Raw genomic sequence first — 23,487 nt, 5'->3', positions numbered from 1 at the left:
ATGCAGGGAGATTCCTCAAAATTGGAGACATGTACTTATTATACCTGTCTTTTAAGGGAAAGAGGAGTAGGACAAATCCACAGTCATATAGACTCTTAAGTCTACTTTCATGTTGTGGAAAAATAATGGAGAAGGTGATATTGTGGGTTCCTATTACATGAATGAACTTTTCAAAGTTCGAATGTCATATGGTCGACACCATATGATCGAACTTTGAAAAGTTTCACGGTTAAATGTAACGGCGCTGTACGGTACAGAATAGGAGAATTTCCCTTTTCTGCACTGAAGTGCGATCTCGGAGTTGGTATATTTAAGTAGGGGGGATGTGGGGTGCAGGGGGGCGTGCCTGCTCAGAGTGTTATGGTAAATTTTATTTATTTTTTTTATGTTTTATTATATATTCGAAGTTTTAAACTTTGATCATATGTTGTTGAACATATGGGATTCAAAGTTTTGAAACTTCGAATATATAATATAGACCAGATAGTGTTACTGTGAGAACTGGCTGGGGTGGGACATGAAACCATATATTAGCATGTGTATGTTGAAAATAGAATTATTACCACCCGTAACATGATGTTGTATAACAATATAATAACAGCTATGAATGAAAAATTGTGCTGTGATGTAATTTATATAGATTAAACTTCAGCATTTTATAGGGTCATGCAGAAAACACAGATCAATAAATTAGAACAACTAGGTATTGATGTACTCTTGATAACATGGATAGCTGCATGGCTTACAAAGAGGACATGGCATGTATCATACAGCAATTAGACAGGTGAAATTCTTAGCTACAGTCAGGATGTCCCACAGGGATCTGCCCTAGGCCTTACTTGTTTAGCGTGTATCTTTCAGACCTAAGTTTTTCATATGAGGTGTTCTACAGTCTATATGCAGATGACCTGAAACTGGGCAAACTGATTATATGTATGCAAAAGAACTTGGCTAAATTGACCATTTGGGCAGAGAAGAATAATATGCTGAAACATACATCAAAAACTAAACATATGAGATTTGGGAGACATAAATCAAAAGGTGAATATTTAATACAGCTCACAGTGACTGAAACTGTTTATTCATTTACGGACCTGGGTATATGGAAAGATCCAGCTTTGAGTTTTTCTAATCATGTCAATCAATTAGTTAAAGATAGTTATAGAGCTAGTGGTTGTATAAAAAGATTTATAAAGTATAGGAAATCAGAAATGATGAACTCATTGTTTGTTACTTACATTAGACCTAAATTCAGTATGGAATAATGATATGGAAACCTTATAAGAAAATAAGCATGAGTAAACTGGAAAGAGTACAGGGGAAATATACCAAGGACATCCACGGATGTGAAAATTTAAGTTATTATGAAGTACTAAAATATTTCAACTTGTACAGAGTCTCTTACAAATATCTAAGAGGTGATCTTATTCAGGTATATAGGGCATTTATAGACAACTAACCCTGGAAATGTTTGGGTTTATCAAAAAGTAGTAAATAATCATAATACAATCTATGTAGAAGATTCTATAACAATGAGAAGTGTAATAATTGATTCTCTGAGAGAGCAGCTGATGCATGGAACAGACTACCACATTATATTAAAGTAAGTAGTAGTTTATATATTTTTAAGAAATGCCTGGAAACTTATTATTATGGGAACAAGTGTCTTGGTATATTGGCAGGCTAGAACGGCATTAGTGCCCATGCTTTAAATATTTGTATGTATGCATGTGCATCTGCTGTGACCTCATCTGTGTGTGTGTGTGTGTGTGTGTGTGTGTGTGTGTGTGTGTGTGTGTGTGTGTGTGTGTGTGTGTGTGTGTGTGTGTGTGTGTGAGTGTTCGAATGTGTGTGTATCGGTGTGTCTGTGCATTAGACCATAACCTGTGTTAAAGATTATGAATTGCACTTTTGGAACATTATTATCTCTTTCATTCTTTGCAATGGTGATGATTAATATTTCATATACTAGTAAGTCATATAACTGTTATGATTGATTTCAACAGTTCTGATCCACAACCCCTTTTTATATGTTATACGTTTTTTTAGAAATGTGGAGATGTAAACTGGGGAGACTGGAGACCTCACCTGGCTGTCATTCTTTCAAATAAGATGGCAGATTCAGCAATGAACTGGAAAGCCATTGTCACTATGGGTGACACACTAGGTAAGAGATACCAAAAAGAATGGAAAAAATCTTTCTAAATAATTTCTTCTACCATAACACTGCATCAGTACTAAATAATGAACAGATTGTGAAGGCAAAGCTGTCATTAGTTGGTGTCATGGGCAAACATCATTTTAAGGCATAGGAGATACTTTAGATAGTATATATATTAGATGATATAGCCATCTTTTAATGTTGTTATAGATAATGTAGCTATTTGATAATATCATCTTAGTGAAACACTAGGCCATGAGACTGTTTAGCATACATGGTAAAAAAATCAAAATGCAAAACATAGTTGTAAAGTTTTTATTTAAGTTAATAAGTTAGATTCAGAAGCAATGCTCTGGTTTTCATCTCCCTAGAGGCAGAATGATGCTTTCAGAGTGATGGCAAGTATTTTGCCTAGTGTGCTTATTTCTGATAAAGGTGTTCACGTCTGCTCACAACTCTGCCATTTATCTTTTCACTTCTCAGTGCAGAGCACAGTAACTAGGGATACTAGGCAAAATGACTGGTATGATTCAATGCCCTGGCACTTTATTGTGGCATATGGCAAACTTCTTCTTCTTTCGGCTTTTCCCGGTTAGTGGTCACCACAGTGGATCACATGTCCACTCATGATTGGCAATGAAGTTTTACGGTGTCGAGTTGCCAGTCTGGTGCCCAACCTTCCACAGAAGGCACACACATGCATGCACTCATGCCTAGGGCCAATTTAGACTGTCCAATCCATCTGCACACAATTCCTAGAAATGACTGGATTATAACAAGCTTTCTATGGCTATCACAGCCATATGCACCCTACTGTGCTCATGCTTAATGAAGAACTGCTGTTTTGATTTACCTTGAAGACTGACAAGGAATACGAAAGGGTCATACCTCTCAACCACTTAGAGAAAGATATCTGGACAAAGCCATACATAAAATGGAACAAAGGCCGAAAAATAGGGCCAATTTTTAAATATTGCTCTTAAAAATTTAGAAAGTTGATAGAATAACAGGTTTTGCATTAGCATGAATTTTCTGAAGGGTATGAAGTCTGAAACTCAAATGTCTATTATTATTTTCTAATTTCAGTCTTTAATCATTTGCAACTAATTTGCCAGAAAACCAACATTTTTGAAAAATGGACCAAAAATATGAGGCAAAAATCTGGACATTCTGTGAAAATCTGTACAGTTGAGAGGTATAGGAAGGTGTGCAAGTGCAACATATGTATTACTAGGGTTGGCAGAGGACACTGTAGCAATAAGGTTGTTTTGAATGAAAAAAAAATGAAAGAAAAATCACGTTATCATGTTTAACAATGATTTTATGCAATAAATATGTATGGCCCCTCTGTACCTATCTAGGATTCACGAAGGCTTACACGGAGTTTAAGAGTAGTGTAAGCCTCCGTGTAAGCCTCCCGATCCAGGAACAGCCCAAACCTCCGTGTAAGAGACAGCTAACACGTCTCTTACACGGACTGGGCGTGGAAATGCTCAATACCTCATTTGCAGCTCAAATATATGCAAATGAGGTATTTGAGCAATCCAAGAAGCCTAAACCAGTCCGTGTAACGGACGTGTTAGCTGCAGAAATGTACTCAGCTGACAACTGAGTACATTTCTGCAAAATTGACAACGGAGCTATGTCAGCTCCAAATAAAGGGTGCATATGTTTCATTTAGCATGCCAATGGCCAAATATGTGGCCATTGGCATTAAAAAGTGTTGCAAAAGTATTTTAAATAACTTTTTTTTTCGTGGGATTTTCATGTGTAACTGCAGCACACCAGCAAACGGGTGCGCTGCCTAAAACTGAAAACCGAAGCTTATAAGCCCACAATTGTGGGTTTAATGTATTACATGGAATGACAATGCAGGGACTAGCAGACCAAAAACAATATGGCCTCCGTGTAGTGGTTGCCAAGGGGAAGCTCCGTGTAAGAAATGTAACTAAGCATTACTAGGCAATCCTATGTAAATGAGGGTTACAATACTGAATCACACTGCCACATAGGTAATGAGCACTTTCCGAGTAGTGTAAGAGTTACAGAAGGGGGAGGAACAGAGTAAGAGGTAGGTGACATCACGGGGGGGAATGATAGAAATAAATGTATCAGATTGGAGGGCAATGTAACGTGACAGATGACAGACAGACATCAGGGAGAGAGGTGTGTCCCAACAGAACACTAGGAAAGTCAAGAAATAGAGGGTGCACACTATCCCTACACTCAAACTTTCTTGATATACGTGCATGCGCGTGTGTGCGTGCGTGTAAGGCAGGTTCAACATGTAGGAGCGTGTTGCAAACTGTTTACAATGGTTTGCGCGGGCGTGCACGTGTGGAAGGCAATGTAAACAGCAGGAAGCCTGTTGCCTGATGTATAAGGCTGTGTGCACGCGTTTTACCATGAATCAGCCTAGTTCAAACCGTGTAAGGATGTGTGCGCGTGTTTAAGTCACTGTGAGCGTGCTTATGCTGGTGTGCACATTGCTCCCCTTGAGGAAACAGAAAGGAAAAAGGAAACAACCAGATTACAGGGAAGCTGCCAGAGGATACTGCTGGAGTTAATTGGTGGATGTGTGTGTCAGATGGGTTTTCAACTATGGTTCCCAGTTTGCAGTCATCTGCAAACTTTGTCAGCCATAATCCTCCTGTGCCTGCTTGAAAAGTAGATGCCGAACAAAAGTGGGCCCAGGACTGAGCCTTGTGGGACACCACTTGTGACAGGCTTGGAGTGTGACATGGCGCCAGCAACTCTGACCCTGTGGGTTCTGTCACTTAGCCAGTTTGCAACCCATCTTGTGACGTATGGGTTTACATTTAAGCTGGTGAGTTTTTCAATGATACCCGAGTGGGATATTGTGTCGAAAGCCTTTGCCAGGTCAAGGTAGGCTGTGTGGACTGCTTGCCCTCGTCAATGGCCTTGGTGACTGTTTCGAAAAAGTCAACCAAGTTTAAAAGGCATGATCTGCCCTTGACAAAGCCAAACTGGGTTGGATCCAAAGTCTGCAAGTCCCCTATGTCTTCATTTATGAGTTCCATTATGATCCTGTCCATAGCTTTGCAGACCAGGCTTGTCAAGCTGATGGGACGGTAGTTTCCGGGGTCGGTGGAGGCACCTCCTTTGTGAAGTGGGACCACCGTTGCTGTATGCCACTCCTTGGGTACGTATCCTGAGGTGAGGCTAAGATTAAACAGCTGCCCTAACTGCGGGTTTAATTCCTCATTGCGTTCGTGGAGCACACAACCGGGGACACCATCTGGTCCCATGGATGCTGTGTTTTTCGCCTTGGATAGAGCAGTTCTCATCTGAGCATTTGAGATGTTTGGGGGGCTACAATCCTCTGGTATAGATATCTCTCCTTTCGGGGGGGTGGGGGGGAGAAATCTGCACTGAACCTGTCAGCCAGTATGTTGGCAATGTCTGTAGGTTCAGTGATTTTTACATCATTTTGAACTAATTCTGAGCATATCTGGGAGTTTCCTCCCAGGTTTCTAACATAGCTAAAAAAGGCCTTATGATTGTCTTTTGAGTCCTTAGTGATTTTTCTCTCAAAATTTGCCTTGGATGATTTTATGAGAGATCTCAGTTTTGTACTTATAATGAGCAGGGGTGTCTTCCCTTCTACGGATTTTGCTCTATCTTGTAGTAGCTCCTTCCTTTTGTTGTAGAGCTTGTTTATGGCTGGGGTCCACCAAACTGGACGCTTGTCTTTGGTACAAAGATTCTTTGTTTTGTTTGGGATTGCCTGATCCATGCAGTCCTGGAGGTGCTGGTAGAAGGCATTTGTAAGTGATTCAGCGGCTTGGGTAATGGTTTCCGCTGGCTTGGGGGCCTTGAAAGAGACCACACCAGTCATTAGAAGTGTGAAGTCGGCTTTTGAGAAGTTCTTCACTGTGGTCTTTTTTATCTGGGGTGGGGGAGGGATGTGGACTTCCAGTGAGATTAGTTTATGATCTGATCTCACCAATGATGGGTATACTTCTGGTGTTGAACATTGTGACCCCATGTTTGTGATGATGAGATCTAGTATGTTGTCTCCTCTTGTGGGGATGGTGACTAGTTGTTCCATGGCATTTGAGTTTATGAACTCTAGGAACCTTTGGGCTAGAGTGTTGGGGCTTGAGTAGTGATCCCAGTCTATATTTGGATAGTTGAAATCACCCAGTATGATGGTGTTTGGAGATACATTTATCCCCTCCAGTGTTTTCAGGAAAGCTCTGTGAGGTTCCTGAGTTTGAGAGGGTGGCCTGTAACATGCTAGAAACTGCAGAGCATTCTTGCCTACGGTTAATTGCACCTGTGCACCTGAATGGTCTCCGATGCATCGTGCGTTGCCACCAACCTTGAGGTGAGGGTGTCCTTGATGAATATGGACACCCACCCTCCTTTCTTGGTGTTGTCCGGATTTTGGGGCCGGAACGCATGATATGAGGTAACACCTGATAGTGCCGGTGTGCTGTCAGGAGCCTTGAACCAGGTTTCAGTCACAGCACAGACATCGATGTTCTCCATACTAAGAAGGGCTTCGAATGCGTGCATCTTGAGGTTGAGACTTCTGGCATTGAGCAGCATTACCCTTAGTTTTTTTCCTTTTTTGTGTTCTAGGGTGGTATGTTTAGAATCTGAGCCTTGCCTAAAAAAGGCACAATGGGGGTGGCAAGAGCCTTAGCCAAAATCCGGAAGCCCAGGGGTGACAGGTGCAAGCTGTCCCTTGCGAATCAGCGTGGCTTGTCCAGCATGTCATCCCAGGCAGACAGACATTGGATCCCCTTTGACTGACACCATAGTTTAAGCCAATTATTACAGCTGATCATCTTGTCTCTGTATTGTGGCATCATTCTTGGTGAAGGTAGGATACTGCTCAAGGTCAGGGTCATACCTGCCTGGGCTACATAATCAGAGAGCTCCTCTATGTCTCTTTTCATGTAGTCCAGGGACGTACGTCTCAGGTCATTCACACCAGCATGGACAATGACTGAGTCATACTTGTACTTGCAGTTGAGTGACCTGAGTGCTTGCATTATGTGGTGGATTCCAGCGCACAATAGGCAGCTTACTGTGACCTTCTCCTTACTCAATCTGGTGAGCGGGACGTCAGTGTGTCTGACTATGGAGTCACCTATGACGAGTGTGTCTGGCATTGTGTTTGGCCTTAAGGGCTGTGACTGTTTGGCACACTGACTCTGTGGTCTATGTGTTGCATGTGCTGTGCCCTGTGGAGGCAGTTGTTTGGGTGTCTGCTTTGGTGGCCTCTGCTGTTTTGGTAGATTTCTGATCAGAGCCTCCGAGTATGTCTTTGTGTGTTTATGTGTATGATTTGAAGTTGTGATAGTGCTATGTGAGACTGGGTTTGTGGTGTGTGTGGTTACCTTCTCCTCCTCTCTGGTCTTGCCAGTCCTATGTTGAGAGAGCTCAGCCTCCAATTTGGCTATATAGTTGCATCTCTCGCATGTATTTGTGTTTTGTGGGAGAAGGAGAGGGTTGTCTGTGTACATGAGGCAATTGTAACATTGCTTCAATATTCCCAGGTTCACCAGCTGAGCAGGAGAGGACACTAGCAACTGATCCCTTGACATGCTAGAAGGAATAGACAAAAAATGTTGGAATATAGGAAGATATCAAGCCCCCCAAACCACATTATATTGCTTGACTGACAATACCTACACATACACCATAGTTTCATAGTTTCATAGTTTACTACTAGGCTATCTGCCCTAGTGCATTTATAAGCCTAGCCATAGTGATGTGGCTATTGCCACCCCTTATAGTGGTAATAAGTGTACAGAATAGATTCCGAATATTGTGCCTCTGACTTAGTAGTGACACATTATGACCCCCTTACGTAATCGAATAACTTGACTGTGCCTCTGTCTAGTAGTGACACAGGGAGGACCCCTGGCGTAAACCTACAATCTCACATCCAGTTGTCCAGATTTCTCTTGAAGAGAGTCAGTGAGGGACTCTATCTAACATGAACTGGGATACTCTGCTAGAGTGCGAGAAGCCTCTGAGTTATGACTCTGTCTCTCCAGCATGTCCTATACATGTATGTGCTGAGGTTCAAATCTTTAGCTCTCATGGTTCTGGTGGATTTGGATTGCTTGCAGTGGAGCATGTCCACCAAATCCTGATTGGACATGGTCTTGTATGTCAGGCATAGGTCACCTGTAAGTATGCGGTATGCTACTGAATAAAGCTGGATTTCCTTCAGTCTGGAAGTATATGACATGTGTTGTAGACCCCTGATCTCCTTGGTAAGGTACTTTTGGGGTCTCTCCAGCTGTTGCAAGTGCTGGGTGAGGTACATACCAAATGGGGCTTTGTATTCAATCATAGGCCTGACAAGGGAGAAGTATAGTGGTGCAATGACCTCCTTTGATCTGGATGGAAAACCCTTCATGATAAGGTGGGCAAGATAGAAAGTCTTTCTAACCACTTTGGCAACATGGGTGTCAAACGAGACGTCACTATCTACATGTGTCCCCAGGTGTCTGATTTGTTTTCTGTGCTCAGTGGGTTGCTGTCTATGTATTGATTTGTGGGTACTTTGTTCCTCCCAAAGAGGATGACTACACATCAGTTGCATTCAGTTTCAGGCCATGATTCCGGCACCAGCTATCTGTCTTTGTGACGGCATTCTGTAGGATGTGTGTGCCAGCTGATGTATTCACTATGGTGCCTAGGTTGCAGTCATCTGCAAACTTTGTCAGCCAAAACCCTCCTGTGTTTGCTTTCACATCTGAAAAGTAAATGCCAAATAAGAGGGGTCCCAGGACAGATCCTTGTGGGACACCACTTGTGACTGGCTTTGAATCTGACAAGGCACCTGCAATGTCGACTTTATGGATCCTGTTTCTTAGCCATTTTGCAACCTATCCTGTGACATATGGTGTTATATTTCAGCTGTTGAGCTTTTCTATGATGCCTGAGTGGGGTATTGTGTCAAAGGCCTTAGCCAAGCGCAGGTAGGCTGTGTGGACCGCGTAGCCCTCATCAATGGCCCTACTGACAGTTTCAAAATAGTCAACTAGGTGCAAAAGGCAGGATCTGCCCTGTACAAGCTGAACAGGGTGGGATCAAGGGTCTGTAGGTCACCAATGTCTCTGTTTAAGAGCTCCATAATGACTCTTCCCATAGCTTTGCAGACAAGGCTGGTTAAGCTTGTGTGGTGGTAGTTGCCAGGGTCTGTGGAGGCATCTCCTTTGTGGAATGGGACCACTGTTGCTGTACACCAGTGTTCAGGTACATATCCTGTAGCAAGACTAAGGTTAAATAGCATTTGTATATATGGGTTTAGCTACTTCTGGAGTTCACATAGCATGCAACTGGGGATACCATCAGGTCCCATTGATGCTGTGTACTTGTCTCTGCTGAGTGCGGCTCTCACATGGACATCCGAGATGACAGTGAGGTTACATTCAGCTGTGATAACTATCTTCTTCTGGGGGTGAGGGAGGGGGAAAATTGCACTGAACCTGTCTGCCAGAATGTTGCCAATATCTGTCAGGTCACTGAAATATATGTTGTTGTGTACCAACTCTGAGCATATCTGAGGGTTCCCACCCAGGTTTCTGACATAACTGAAGAAGGCAGTGTGGTTATCTTCATTGTCTTTGGTGATTTATGTCTCCAAGTTGACCTTGGATGTCTTTATGAGAGAATGTAGCTTTTTACTAGTGCTGATCACAGCTGCCTTCCCTTTAGGAGATGTAGCTCTGTCTTGCATTAGTATCCTTCATCTGTTATACAGTTTGTTTATGGCTGGGGTCCACCAGACAGGCCACTTTCCCTTGGTGGAGAGGGTCTTGTTTTTATTTGTGATTGCATGGTCCATGCTTTCTCGGAGATGTCCGTAGAAAGCATCTGTGAAGGAGTCACCATTGTGTGTTGTGGTTTCCACTGGCCCAGTGGGCTTAACGGATACCATCTCAGTCCGAAGAAGTGTGAAGTCAGCTTTTGAGATGTTTGTCACTATACTCTTTGTATTATACTAGCACTGACACAAGTGTAGACAATTTCCCAGAATCCATCAAACAAAATGGTCAAGCAAAATGTAACACTTCCACAAGAGGGGTAAGCATACTGGATGTGATAATCAGAAATATGTGTACTGGATGTCAAGATGAGAAGTGTATCCCTCACTGGTAAGACCACACCATAGAGTAATCACACTGTAGTTACACATCCCGACCCCAGTCCCTGGACAGATTACCACAGTGAAACACATGTATAATGCATAGCTTGCACCCCTACAAACCAATGTGGAATCCATGAAAAGCCCTGTGCAGGTCCAGAATATGGGACACACTGCAGAACATGTTATACAGGCATACCATGAACACAGCCAAGAGTGCTTGGAGTCTGCAATCACAAACAACAAGACACAATGCCATACACCAAGGCATCTGGCATGCTGGACTCCAGCAATTACTAAACCATTGAAGAGAATGAGGAAGCTACCACATGATAGATCAAACATAAAAGGTGAAGTAATCAGTGATCACTAGTATGGCAATAATATGTGTCCACACATACAATCCACTAAGGCCAGGCAAAACAAGTAGAATCTGTGAATCCAGTGGCAATGTGACACCTGTCCCAAGTACACACACAACAACAACTCACCCCAATAAATACAAACGTATGTGATAGACGCAACCAGGTAGCCAAACCGGAGCCTGAGCACCCCCAAATCAGTACTGTCAAAACTAGTCAGGAGGACAAGGTAACCACATACACCACAAACCCAGTCCCACATAGACCTATGATGACTGTAAACCAAACACATAAACACAAAAACATTCCCAGAGGCCCTAATTACAAACACACAACACCAACACAAGCCTCCAAAGCAGACACCCAATAAAACAACCTCCAGACATAGCACATGTCACACATAGTACACAAAGCTGGTGTGCCAAACAGTCACAGGACAGAAGGAGAAACAACATGCCTGATACAGTTGTAATAGGTGACTCCATAGTGAGACATGCTGCTGTTCCAGGGATGGCTTGCACCTCTTACCCATGAGCGTCTGGATATTGCCTAAGACTTTTGCAACCTACAGAGATCCTTTCGTAGGCAAGGCCGAAAAGACCAACCCACCACCATAGAAAACAAAACTGGAAAGAAACAGAAGGGTAATGCTGATCAATGCCAGATGTGTAAACCTCAATATGCATGCTCCTGAGGCCCTCCCCAGTATGGAGAACATTGATGCCTGTCCAGTGATAGAAACCTGCTGCAAGCCTCGTGACAGCACACCAGCACTGCCAGGTAATACCACATATCATATGTTATGGCCACAAAACCTGTAACAAAACATAAAAGGAGGGTGAGTATCCATATTCAGCACAGACACCCATACGTCCAGTTAACTGACAATGCTTATGTCATTGCAGTCCACCCATGTGCAACTAACCGTAGGCAAGACTGCTGTACAGTCTGTAGCATGCTACAGACCACACTCTCACACACAGGAACCCCACCCCACTGTCCTGAAGATAGTGGACAGTATGAATGTACCACTAAATACAAAACAAGGTACACACAAATTACCACATAGGTGGTAAACCATTATGTGTGGAAGGAGTAATCAGGGACCTAGTGACACAAGTGGACAGTCACCTGTTATGTGACAGTCACATCGCCAATTTGTCTAGGAAGACTGTCTATATTGGACACTGTATCATGAAAGGATTCACATCTACGTCAACAAAGTTCATTGTGCCCCTATACTGTTCCCCTATCAGACCATATTGTAATACAATGCCTCATTTGGGATGTACATTACCTGGCACCTGCAGCAGTTAGAAAGACCTCAAAGGTACCTCAGCAAGAGTCAGAAAGGGTCTCAAATATATCTCATATGCTGCCTGGCTGTAGACACCACAGCTGAATGCAGTCACATACTGCCTACACAGAGGCATTGTATGTCTGTTGTACAAGTCCATGTCCAACACAGAAGTAATGGACATGCTCCATCCCAGAAAACTCAAAGCCATCGGAGCTGTGTGAGTCAGAGATGTCAACCTTAACACATAATCAAATAGGATGTGCTGGAGGGACAGATACCTAACCCTGAGTCTCTCCACACCCTGGAACAGAATACCACTACATGTTAGGCAGAGCCCCTCACTGACACTCTTCAACAGGAAGTTAGCAAAATGGATGGATAATTGTAGATGTACACTGGGGGTCTTTACTGTGTCATGTCCAGACAGAGGCACAGCTAAGTAAATCATAAATGGCCATAATATTCACATAGCAAGGGGTGGCAAAAGCCACACACACTGTGGCTAGGCTTACAAATGCCCTAGGGTGGATAGCCTAGTATGAACCTATGAACCTATTATGATACAAATTGTACAGGACACTAAGGATAACCCCAAGGCTGCTGCAACTGATGGTAGTAAGTGTGTTGTGAATTCCCGGAGATGCTCTGGATCACACAAATATTACAAACAACATACCAAACACACACACGTATTGCCAACATACATCCTGACAGGTGCAGTGCAAACCCCCCCCCCCATAATGCAAAATATCTTTCCCAGCAGACTGCTGCCTCCCTGACATTATGTCAGCCTTACCACAGGATATGTACCCAAAGAGCAGTGTACAACAACAGTGGTTGTTCTCAAGAAAGGTGTCGCCTGAATGGATACTAAAAACAACCACCACAGAATCCTGAGAAGCTTGGTCTGCACAGCTATGGAAAGGATCAGCATGTACCGCAGACATAATGATATTGGGGATCTATTGACACCCGACCCTACCCAGTGTGGGTTTATGAAGTGCAGACCCTGCCCCTAAACATGTGTGACTCAGTTGAAACAGTAATTGAGGTCACTGATGAGGGCAATGTGGTCCACACAGTGTAGCTGGACCTTGCAAAGCCTTCCATACAATACCCTATGTGTTCAATATAGATATGCTCACCAGCTTATATATATACCCCAATGTCACTAGAGGGGTTGCAAACCAGACCAACGACAGAACTGACATGGTCAGACATGCTGCAGCCATGTCAGACTACAAACCACATATAACAGATATCCCACAAAGCTTGGTCCTGGGACCTTCCCCGTCTGGTATATATGCCCCATAGGTACAGGCCAACATGTAAGGACTGTGCCTGAACATGTTTGCAGAGGACTACAAACCAACTAACATATCTGACACTCCAGCTGACACAAGCATCCCACAAAAGGGCCACATAGAAACAGACAACCGGTGCCATAGCCATGTCAGCATGTTAAATGGAGAAAACTGTATAGTCAACCTCTGTGGATATACAGTAAGTGACCAACAATTACCACATAGGTGTTAACCCATTACATACTTAACATGTAATAACAGACCTGGGTACACAAGGTGATATATATCCTGCATTGGACAAACATGTGGCTGCAGTGTTAACAGAAACAATCCATATACCAACCTAGTCATGAAGGTTATGACATCTAGATAAGGGGAGGTCACTGTGGTTCTGCAGTTATCCTTCATCAGCATTACAAATGACCACAACAGCCCCTGTGGGGTGTACCTCAGCAGACACCTCCATCAACTATAAAGTCCACAACAGTACCTCACCAGGAGTATCAAAGAGCTTGAACACATGTAATGTGTTGCCTTATTAAACAGAGTGCAACTCCACACACTGCCATGCTGGCCACCCAGACGTAAGCTGTGCCTGATGTAGAAAGCCATGTCCAAGTTGGAATCAATGAACATGCTGCACCTTGTACAATCTGAATGGCAGTGAGCTATGCACATGAGGGACCTGAACCCCAGCACTGACATACATAGGACAAGCTGTACCGCATTATCCATAACACAGAAGCCACCCCCATGCATGAATAAACTACCAGTACAGGTTATCCATAGAGTCACTCATTGATTCTCCTCAACAGGAATCTTAATGAGTGGATGGGAGATGGTAGGTTTACCCTGGGTATCAATGTTATGTCACAGGTAGACAGAGGCACAGTATACTAAACAAGACATATGTCATGGCAAACTACACTTACAATGTGTCGAAGGACAAACACACTCTCTGACTAGCATTAGAAATGGCCTAGGGCACATCGGTAGTGTTTGCCAATGTACACCTATGTTGTGGAATACACTACTGATGTTGGATGAGGCTGTTGTAAGTAGTTCATATCTGAACATAATGCAACATGGTCAGATAGGTTCATAGGTTCATAGGTTTATACTAGGCTATCTGCCCTAAGGCAGTTATAAGCCTAGCCCAGAGTTTTGTGGCTTACGCCACCCCTTATCTGAAACAATACTGTGCCCATTAGTTTGTTGTGCCTCTGTCCAGCAGTGACACAGAGACGATCCCCGGGGTAAACCTATGATCTCCCATCCACAGGTCAAGATTCCTCTTGAACAGAGCCAGCGAGGTGCTCTGCCTCACATGGACCGGGATTGTATTCCACAGCATAGGGAGTCTCTGAGTGATAAATCTATCCCTCCAACATGTCCTGCTTATATCCCTGCTAAGGTTTAAGTCACTTGCCCTAGTGGTTCTGGTGGATTTGGAGATTTTGAGGTGGAGCATGTCCATTACTTCCTGGTTGGACATGGCCTTGCATGTCAGGCACATGTCACCTCTGAGCAGACGGTATGTGACTGAATAGAGCTGGAGTGTCTTCAATCTGGCAGCATATGACAGATGTTGGAGTCCCTTTATCCTTTTGGTGGGGGACTTTTGGGGTCTCTCCAATTGCTGCAGATGTCGGGTGAGATACATCCCGAATGGGGCATTGTACTCGATCATTGGTCTGATAAGTGAAGAGTACAGGGGAACAATGACCTCACTAGATCTGGATGTGAATCCCTTCATGATCAGGTGGGCAATGTAGAAGGTCTTTCTAACCACTTTAGCAACGTGCGTGTCAGAAGAAAGGCCACTGTCAACCTGGGTGTTTGGTATTTCGTGTGACATCTTGGACTACCTCTGAGCATATCTGGGTATTACCACCCAGGTCTTGTGGAATCTTCTCTCAAAGATGGCCTTAGACAATCTTATGAGTGCCTGTAGTTGTCTTCTAATACTCATCAGTGATGCCTTCACATTTTGGGAGTTTGTTGTATCATGCAGTAGCTTCATCCTTCTGTTGTATAGTTTGTTTATGGCTGGTGTCCAGCACACAGGACGTCTGCCTTTGGAGGATTGGGTTGTGCTTTCATTTGGGATTGCATGATCCATGCATTCCTGAATGTGTCCATATAATGCCTTTATACAGGTATCTACAGTCTGGTCCATATTTTCAACAGGCCTGGGGGCTTTGAAGGTTTCCACATCATTTATGAGGAGTGTGAACTTGCTTTACATGAGTTGTTGACTGTATTCTTCTGTGCAGGGGGTGGCCTTGGGATGTGAATATCCAGTGAGATTAGTTTATGGTCTGATCTTACCAGTGAGGGATACACTTCTGGTCTGGAGCATAGAGTCGCCATGTTGGTGATGATCAGGTTCAGTATGTTTTCCCCTCTTGTGTGAGTGGTAACAAGTTGTTCCATAACATATTGGTATATAAATTCCAGTAATCTGTGGGCTAGGGTGTTGGAGCTACAGTCATGCTCCCAGTCTATGTTTGGGTAGTTTAACCCACCCAATATAATGGTGTATGGACAGACCTACATATTTCCAACTGTTTTCAGGAAGGCCAAGTGCGGTTCTTGTGTTTGTGAGGGTGGTCTGTAGCAGGCTATAACCTGGAAGGCAGTTTTACCCATTGTTACCTGCATATGGATAGTCTCTGATGTTTGGTGCTTTGCCACCAACCTGGAGGTGTGGGTATCTTGGATGAATATCAATACACCCCCTCCTTTTGTGGTTTTGTGCAAGTTTTGGGCCTGAAAAGCATGAGTATGAGGTATAACTTGGTAGTGCTGGAGTGCTGTTGGTAGCCCTGAATCCGGTATCTGTTACTGCACAGATAGTGATGTTCTCCATGCTGAGGAATGTTTTGAGTGTGTGCATCATCAGGTTTAGAGTCCTGCAGTGGCATATATGACTGCTCACGTGGACAGATGCCAGGTAAGTCATATGCAAAGTGTCACAGGCAACGTACATGTGCACAGGAGAAACAGTGACATTCTGTCAAGTGAGACATGAACATACATATAGTAAGCTATGTAGATGTCACTAGGAGTCCACAGAAGCTGTGTAACTCTGCATGGCAGGTCGGATCAGTATTCAGGGTAACTGCAAGTAAACATGCATGCAAACATAGCTACTGTAAGCAGGGCTGCATGTAGTCCATTGTACAACAAACAAGCTGTACCACTATCAGTAGGTAACACTGCAAATGCTCACCAGCTGACATATGAATACCTATGTCACCAAAGGTGATACTTACCAGACCACGGACAGAAATGACATGGCCAGACACGCTGCATCCCACATGAACACATATCTCAAGCAACACAGACCTCACAATGTCAGTGTTCATAACAGGCACAGCCCATAAGGCCAAACAATGTGTGACACACCTATAATAGGCGATGCCATAGTCAGACACACTGACGTCCCGCCCTCCAGACTGAGCAAGGTGAGGGTCACATTTAGCTACCTGTCGGGTGATAGAATGTGCCACATAACACAAGCACTCAGGTCACTCCACAGCAAGTACAAGTATGAGGCAGTCATTGTCCATGCTGGTGTGAACAACCTGAGACGTACCTCCCTGGACCACATGGAAAGAGACACAGAGGAGCTCTTACATCATCCTCTCAAACTCAGGAATCCCACACAGCCTTCATGACGACACAGAAGAGTATAGATTTATCTGCAAACACCATCATACTGGGTGATGTCAACTACCCAAACACAGACTGTGAACATTACTCAAGCCACAATACCCAAGCTCTAGGGTTCCCATAGTTCAGAAACTCTTTAGCTATGGAACAGGTAGTCAACATTCCCACAAGAGGGGAACATATACTAGACCTGATCATCACAAACATGAGTACAAAATGCTTACCACTTGAAGTATATCCCTCATTGTTGCAATCAAACCATATACTAATCACACTGGAGTACTGGATCCCCCACATATGCAAACCTCAAACACATCGATGTGTGTGTGGGAAATGCCCCTATTAGCAAATGTGACAGTACACTACAGGATGCAGATTCCCCTTTTGAAACACTGATGATGTCAGCACTCTATAACTATATTACCTGAATTAAAGTTCTCCAGTAATTCGTATAGCGCGCTCTGCTAATGTGTCTTTCTCCAGTGTCATAACATAGTTAGGTAGGGGTTTGAATCCTGCAAAGGGAATCTATGTGTGTTAGTATGAGTGGGGTTTGTGTGTGTACATAATGCTGTGAGGGAAAAGTGCCTTTTGCCAACTGGGAGAACACACTACAGGGTGCACATCCCTCTTCCTAAACACAGATGATGTCAGCACCCTCTAAGTACAGCATTAGAAAAGATTTCTCCCACTAATGCAAATAGCACACTCTGCTAATGTGTCTGTCTCTAGTGTCATAACACAGTTAGGTAGGGTTTGAATCTTGCAAATGGAAAGTATGTGTGTGTGTATGCACAATGCTGGGGGTAGGGTGTGGCTTTTGCCAAATGGGGCTATGCACTGCAGGGTGCACATTTCCCTTAACAAACAGTGATGTTGACAGCACCCTATATAAACAACATGACAACAGACAACTGCCAGTACTCAGTATAGTGCTACATCCTACTGTAACACGCACATGTACCAGAATATACCTAGATAGTGTTTTGAAACCTGAATGTGGCAAGTGTGTGGATGTGGGGTGTTTCTGTGTGTGCATTTCCATATGGAAAACATGTTTGATGTGGCAATCAGGGTACCACAGTACCTGATGCACATTACACTTTTAAACTAATGAGGTTGCCTGCACCCTGTGAGTACAGGTAGAGAAGAGGAAATCGGTAGTAATCCACATAGTGCACTTTTCAAATGTGTACCTGTCATGTATTGACAGCTACTCCTGTAGGTTAATAAATAATGGAAATGGCAGGTGAGGGTAGCAGGGTGTGTGTAAATGCATGTGTGACAGAACAGATACATATAGCTGAATCTACAGTACAGCACATGATGCACATTCCCATAGTCAATGGTAGCATGTGATGGTGTGCAGCTGGTACACTTTGGTAAGTAGTATGGGTGCAGATAACAATTCAGGACATTCATACAGTTACTGCAGCAGGAATGCTGGGATATACACACAATCATAGTGGAACAGTGAACAGTGACCAACATGTTACTACTTATACACATCTATGTAGTCACCCTGTGCATCAGCAACATGTTTACCTTTTCCTGCACTGATGTTATAGTATGCAGGAGGTGGCACAGTGTCATCATATGCACAGGGTGTGGGTTAGGTATGCCCAAGCCAGCCACTGGTACCACCAATTGACATGTGTGTGTATGTGTGTTTGTGAGGGGCAGCAGTACAGGGTGGACCAGTGTTGGTGCAGTGTGTGTATGTGTTTGCCCTAGGTGTTAAATTTCTGCATGTGTGTAAGCACGCACACAGTCCCACATAATGGCTGCCATGTACAGGGTTTTGTGGACAGCCACAGACTGCACCTGTCAGGTCATCCAGATCAGTGTCTGTGGGCACGGACATGGTACCTGTGCCTGGCAGGGGTGCTACGGACCGTATCCGGTACTAACCCAGACTGGGCACTGTCATCGGAAGCGGGGATGTGTTGACTGGACACAGTTCCCTGTTGGGACTGTCCAGAGCCACGTGCACATGGTCTCCTGGGGCGTCCTGATGACAGCACTGACCCAGCATTGCTGGGGCTGGTGCTGGCACTTGAGGTGCATGAGTGGGCCTGTTGTCGTCCGTGGCCACTGCCAGCTGGTGGCATATATCAGGACTATGTACACACAACCTATCTCATGGACATACCTATAGATAGTGAACTATGATACATTTGGAGGTTTCACAGTAAACACAGTATTAACCTGCTACTTTGTATTACCTGTGTTTGTGTCAGCTGTTGCTGTGTCAGTGGTGCTACTTGCTGTTTGCTGCTGCTGCTGCTGGTTTTGTTGCTGGCTGTCTTTATTTCTTTTTTTTCCTCTCTCTTTCTCTCTCTCTCTTTCTCTGTCAGTTTTGTGCAATGAATGTATTGCATGTGTGGAGTGTGAGTACTGGATGCTTTTGTAGGTATCTGCATAGGTCCATGTGATGGCCTCTGCACCAATTGTAAGGCAGCATTTGCTAATTGCATGCAGCCAGTTGTGTACTGATTGCATGTCTCACTGTGATTTCAGGACAGTGCTATAAAAGGGTATGTGAGATTGGCATTGCCCTTTCAGATTGTAAGGGCGTGGACCATGCTGGTATGCTGTCGACAGTGTTCTGTGAGTGTGAAGGTCAGTACGTCTCTCATGCTTCATGCTGTGTTGTAAATTCAGTTTGCTGCATTTCTCTCACCTGTTCCCTGTAGTGAGTGTGTATGCATACTGACACCTACAACTATATTTCATATGTATTGATATATATATAAATATATATATATATATATATATATATATATATATATATATATATGTGTACATATACATACTTTCATATATGTACATTAGCTGACATTATTGGGTACAAGCTAACAATTAGCAGGGCTGTTTCTGTTAACACTAAACTAGTATGGGAATCCAGTAATTGGGACAGTAAAAGTCTGCCTGACATGCTTTGGGTAGTTACACATCCTATATTGCCTTTATCTTCATTCCTACTATTACATGTTCTACTTATTTTAGCACTATATTCCTGTATGAGAGTCATGGCTTACTGGTAGGTCATACAGACTAGTGTTACAATGGTCTTGTGGTAGGGCCTACTAGTATGCTTTTATTTTGCTTTCAAATTGAGTACAGGGCCTATCAATCAAAGTGCTGGAGGCACCTTTAAGCAGTTAAAGGGGTTAGTAGGTCTCACAGGAGTCAGGCTGTGTTGCAGATTCTGGTTGCTGCATTTATCTTCACTGTTTCCTGTAGTGAGTGTGTATGGATACTGACACCTACCACTATATTTCATATGTATTAATATATATATATATATATATATATATATATATATATATATATATATATATGTATGTGTACATATACATACTTTCATATATGTACATTACCTTACATTATTATGTACAAGCTAACAATTAGCAGGGCTGTTTCTGTTAACACTAAACTAGTATGGGAATCCAGTAATTCGGGCATTAAACATCTACCTGACATGCTTTGGGTAGTACACATCCTATATTGCCTTTATATTGATTCCTACTATTACATGTTATTTTTATTTTAGCAATATATTCTTGTATGAGAGTCATGGCTTAGTGGTAGGTCATACAGACTAGTGTTACAGAGGTCCTGGGATAGAGACTGACAGTGGGAATTTATTTTTCTTTCGAAATGAGTACAGGACCTGTCAATCAAAAGTGCCAAAGGCACTTTTAAGCACTTAAAACCAGGTCTGCGCTCGTTTGCGCGGAGCTCACGCATGCGCACTGGCAGTGAGCTCCGCGCACACAAGCGCACACCCGCGCTATTTTCTTTGAAAGAAAAGAAAAAGGGGTGACAGGAAAGTGGTGAAAAAGGGGTCACAAAGAGGGTAAAACAGTAGGGAAACAAGCTTGGAATTTGCAGGAAGGATGTAGGTGAGGCCCATAGCTGCCCATGTCTTTCTCAGCAACAGCTGTGCATTTGTATGCAATTTGGTGTGACATTTGGAACCTTCCACCCCTGAGAGAGGTGTCTGGACAACATCAATACCTGTTGTACAGCCAATTGTAATTAACAGTTTCAATGTCCAGCAGACATGTGTGCAACATGGACAGCTATGTATGGGGCATAATTTTTTTGTGGGTACAGTGTGCCCTTTTTTTTTTTTTTATCAGGTGAGAGTGGTATGTCAGGTGAGGTAGTCAGTATAGCTGGGGAGGTTGGTTGGGTAGGTTAACAGACAAGACAGACAAGACGCATACAGGGGCGGTGTATGACACATGTGGGGGGGTTACACAATTGACGGGGACGGAGGTTGGGATATCCAGGGCACATGAGCCCACAGATGGCAACAGTGGAACTGATATCCCCACCCATAGGCAGTTGCCACTGTTCCTTCACAGCCCAGGACGGGGCTGTGCTGGGGGCTGTGCAGGTGGGACAACGGGCATGCCTGTAAGCTGTGCCACCCGGGCCTCAAGCTGGCGTAGGGGCCCAAGAACAGAGTCTTGGATCTCCCTTCGCACCACAGACTGGACACCTTGGAGGGTGAGTGGACGAGCTACTCTGGCCACGCTTGCAGAGGGGGGACGGGCCCCATCCCCTGCAGCGCTTCCACCCAAAGGTGGCACAGGGCCACCAGAGGAGGGTCCAGCCTGGGCACTAGTGCCAGGTGCAGTCACCAGCTGAGGTGAGAGAGGTGGGTCCGCTGGGACCTGCCTTCCCAAGCGTTCTAGGTTTGTGAGTATGTTATGTTAGTTTGGGTTAGTGGTATATTATTCCATTCAAATTAGTTGTAACAGCATGCATTGGTATTCCCATTAAACAAACACCCAGATATTAACACCATTGAACAACGGGCATATCAGTATCACATGCATTATTTGAACGGAAATACACAATCAAACAACATGCAGGGTTGATTAATGGCAACAGACCATGAGGTTTGCAGGTATGAACAGGGCACATGCAACAACAGACATGCATATATTTTTGAAACAGGACAAATGTCCATGGTTAATGAAATGTTCACATACCAATATTTAGTGAGTGTTTTAATTTGCAATTATAGGGTGGGGTGGAGAAAGAAAATTATGACATATTCATAAATTATACATTGATATACATTTGTAATAGAAACACAATTAACTTGTGGGTGATAGTTTCAAAATGATTTTTAATTGACTGTCATGCTAGACCTGTTACAGATGCATCACTATCCTAGTTATTTTGAATTTGATCAGATACATCATCCTGCTACACTTTGATGACAGAGCAGGGGACAACTATGGATGTTTAGTATGTCAGACAATCATTCATTCTATCTGCAAATTGTTGACTGTCATCACCATATACAGATTTTGGCCTGAACATTCAAGATTCAGACACACTGAAATCAGTTTGGGATGTTAAGTTTTAATTCCCACATGCATTTAGTTCTGTAGAACCACACTGAAGCCTATATATTCAGGAGTTATTACTACTTTATTCATTGATACATGACCCTTTCTGTCACTCTCAAACATCCTGCAAGTTCACAGTTCAGGTTGGTACTTCTAGGCTTTGTTCACATATTAGACCTGTGGGGATTCCAACACTTTCCAGCAGCCTCACTTCTGTCATGATTCAGCATTTCAACAGGGGTTATATCTCACATGTGATTACCTCAGATTCTGAAGCTGTACTCTTGAGACTACTGCAGGTTATACTACATTTAATTAATGGTGGGACATCTGTAGTACAGCACTATTCATTTCTATCAATTATATTTCTAGTTACACTTGCATACTGATGAACTTGTTGCAGCCATACCTGCAGACTTTCACTTGTTGCTTGCACATTATATTACTTTTAATCAATACACTGCAGTGTTCTGCTACATGCTACACTATAATATTTATTTACAAGTACTAGGTGGGGTTACTAACCTGCATGGTGGTGCAGCCGCGCCAGCCTGCGGTCATATGCCCGTCGATTCATAGAGCGGACACCTGCAGCTGTAATACAAAATGAGTAATATTGGACTACACATCTCCATGGTATCAGCTAGTTGAATTCCTTACATACATAAGTAAAATGTAACTTACTCAGTAGTGGGACATTGGGCATATCCCTGGCCTCCTGGATCCATTGGGTCAACTGGTCTTCTTTACATCGCTTCAGGTCCGCATGGTGGTGACGGACCTGCTCACCAGTACGTGGAATCCCAGTAGCACTAGTGAGATCATGAGCCAACTGGTCCCATGCCTCCACCCTGTACGCTCCCCATGAGACCTGGCCCTGCATGAGTTGGGCCTCATGATGGTGAACTAGGAGCCAGACCATGTATCTGGACTCCTCAATGCCCCACCGCTGTGCTCGAAAGCAACGTCCCTCACCTACTCCACTCATTCTGCCTGCAGGTGTATTCTATAATCGTTTATGCTGTGTATTCCCACCTATGGGGCTTATATATGCCGATTTTCCCGCACATTGCTCTGATTGGCCGTTTTGGAATTGTATCTACTTCACAGAAACTGCTTTCTCGTGCTCCATTTTGGATGACATCCTATATATATGCTATTTCTGCATTT

General features: G+C 43.6%; 1 protein-coding gene across 1 annotated transcript in view; it reads left to right on the top strand.

Moving 5' to 3' along the window:
- Nucleotides 1–23,487, top strand: part of LOC122813417 (protein transport protein Sec16B-like) — a 1,253,021-nt gene that overhangs the window by 574,297 nt on the left and 655,237 nt on the right. Inside the window, exon 13 of the mRNA XM_044085733.1 lies at nt 2,050–2,167. Coding sequence (XP_043941668.1) covers nt 2,050–2,167 — 118 coding nt within the window. The remainder of the gene's footprint in view (nt 1–2,049; nt 2,168–23,487) is intronic.

This window comes from Protopterus annectens, chromosome 10.part0 (assembly GCF_019279795.1).
Source record: "Protopterus annectens isolate FY-2018-M chromosome 10.part0, PAN1.0, whole genome shotgun sequence".
NCBI classification, from domain to species: Eukaryota; Metazoa; Chordata; order Ceratodontiformes; family Protopteridae; genus Protopterus; species Protopterus annectens.
The sequence above is the reverse complement of the archived record's forward strand: the minus strand, read 5'-3'. Positions and strand labels throughout refer to the sequence as shown.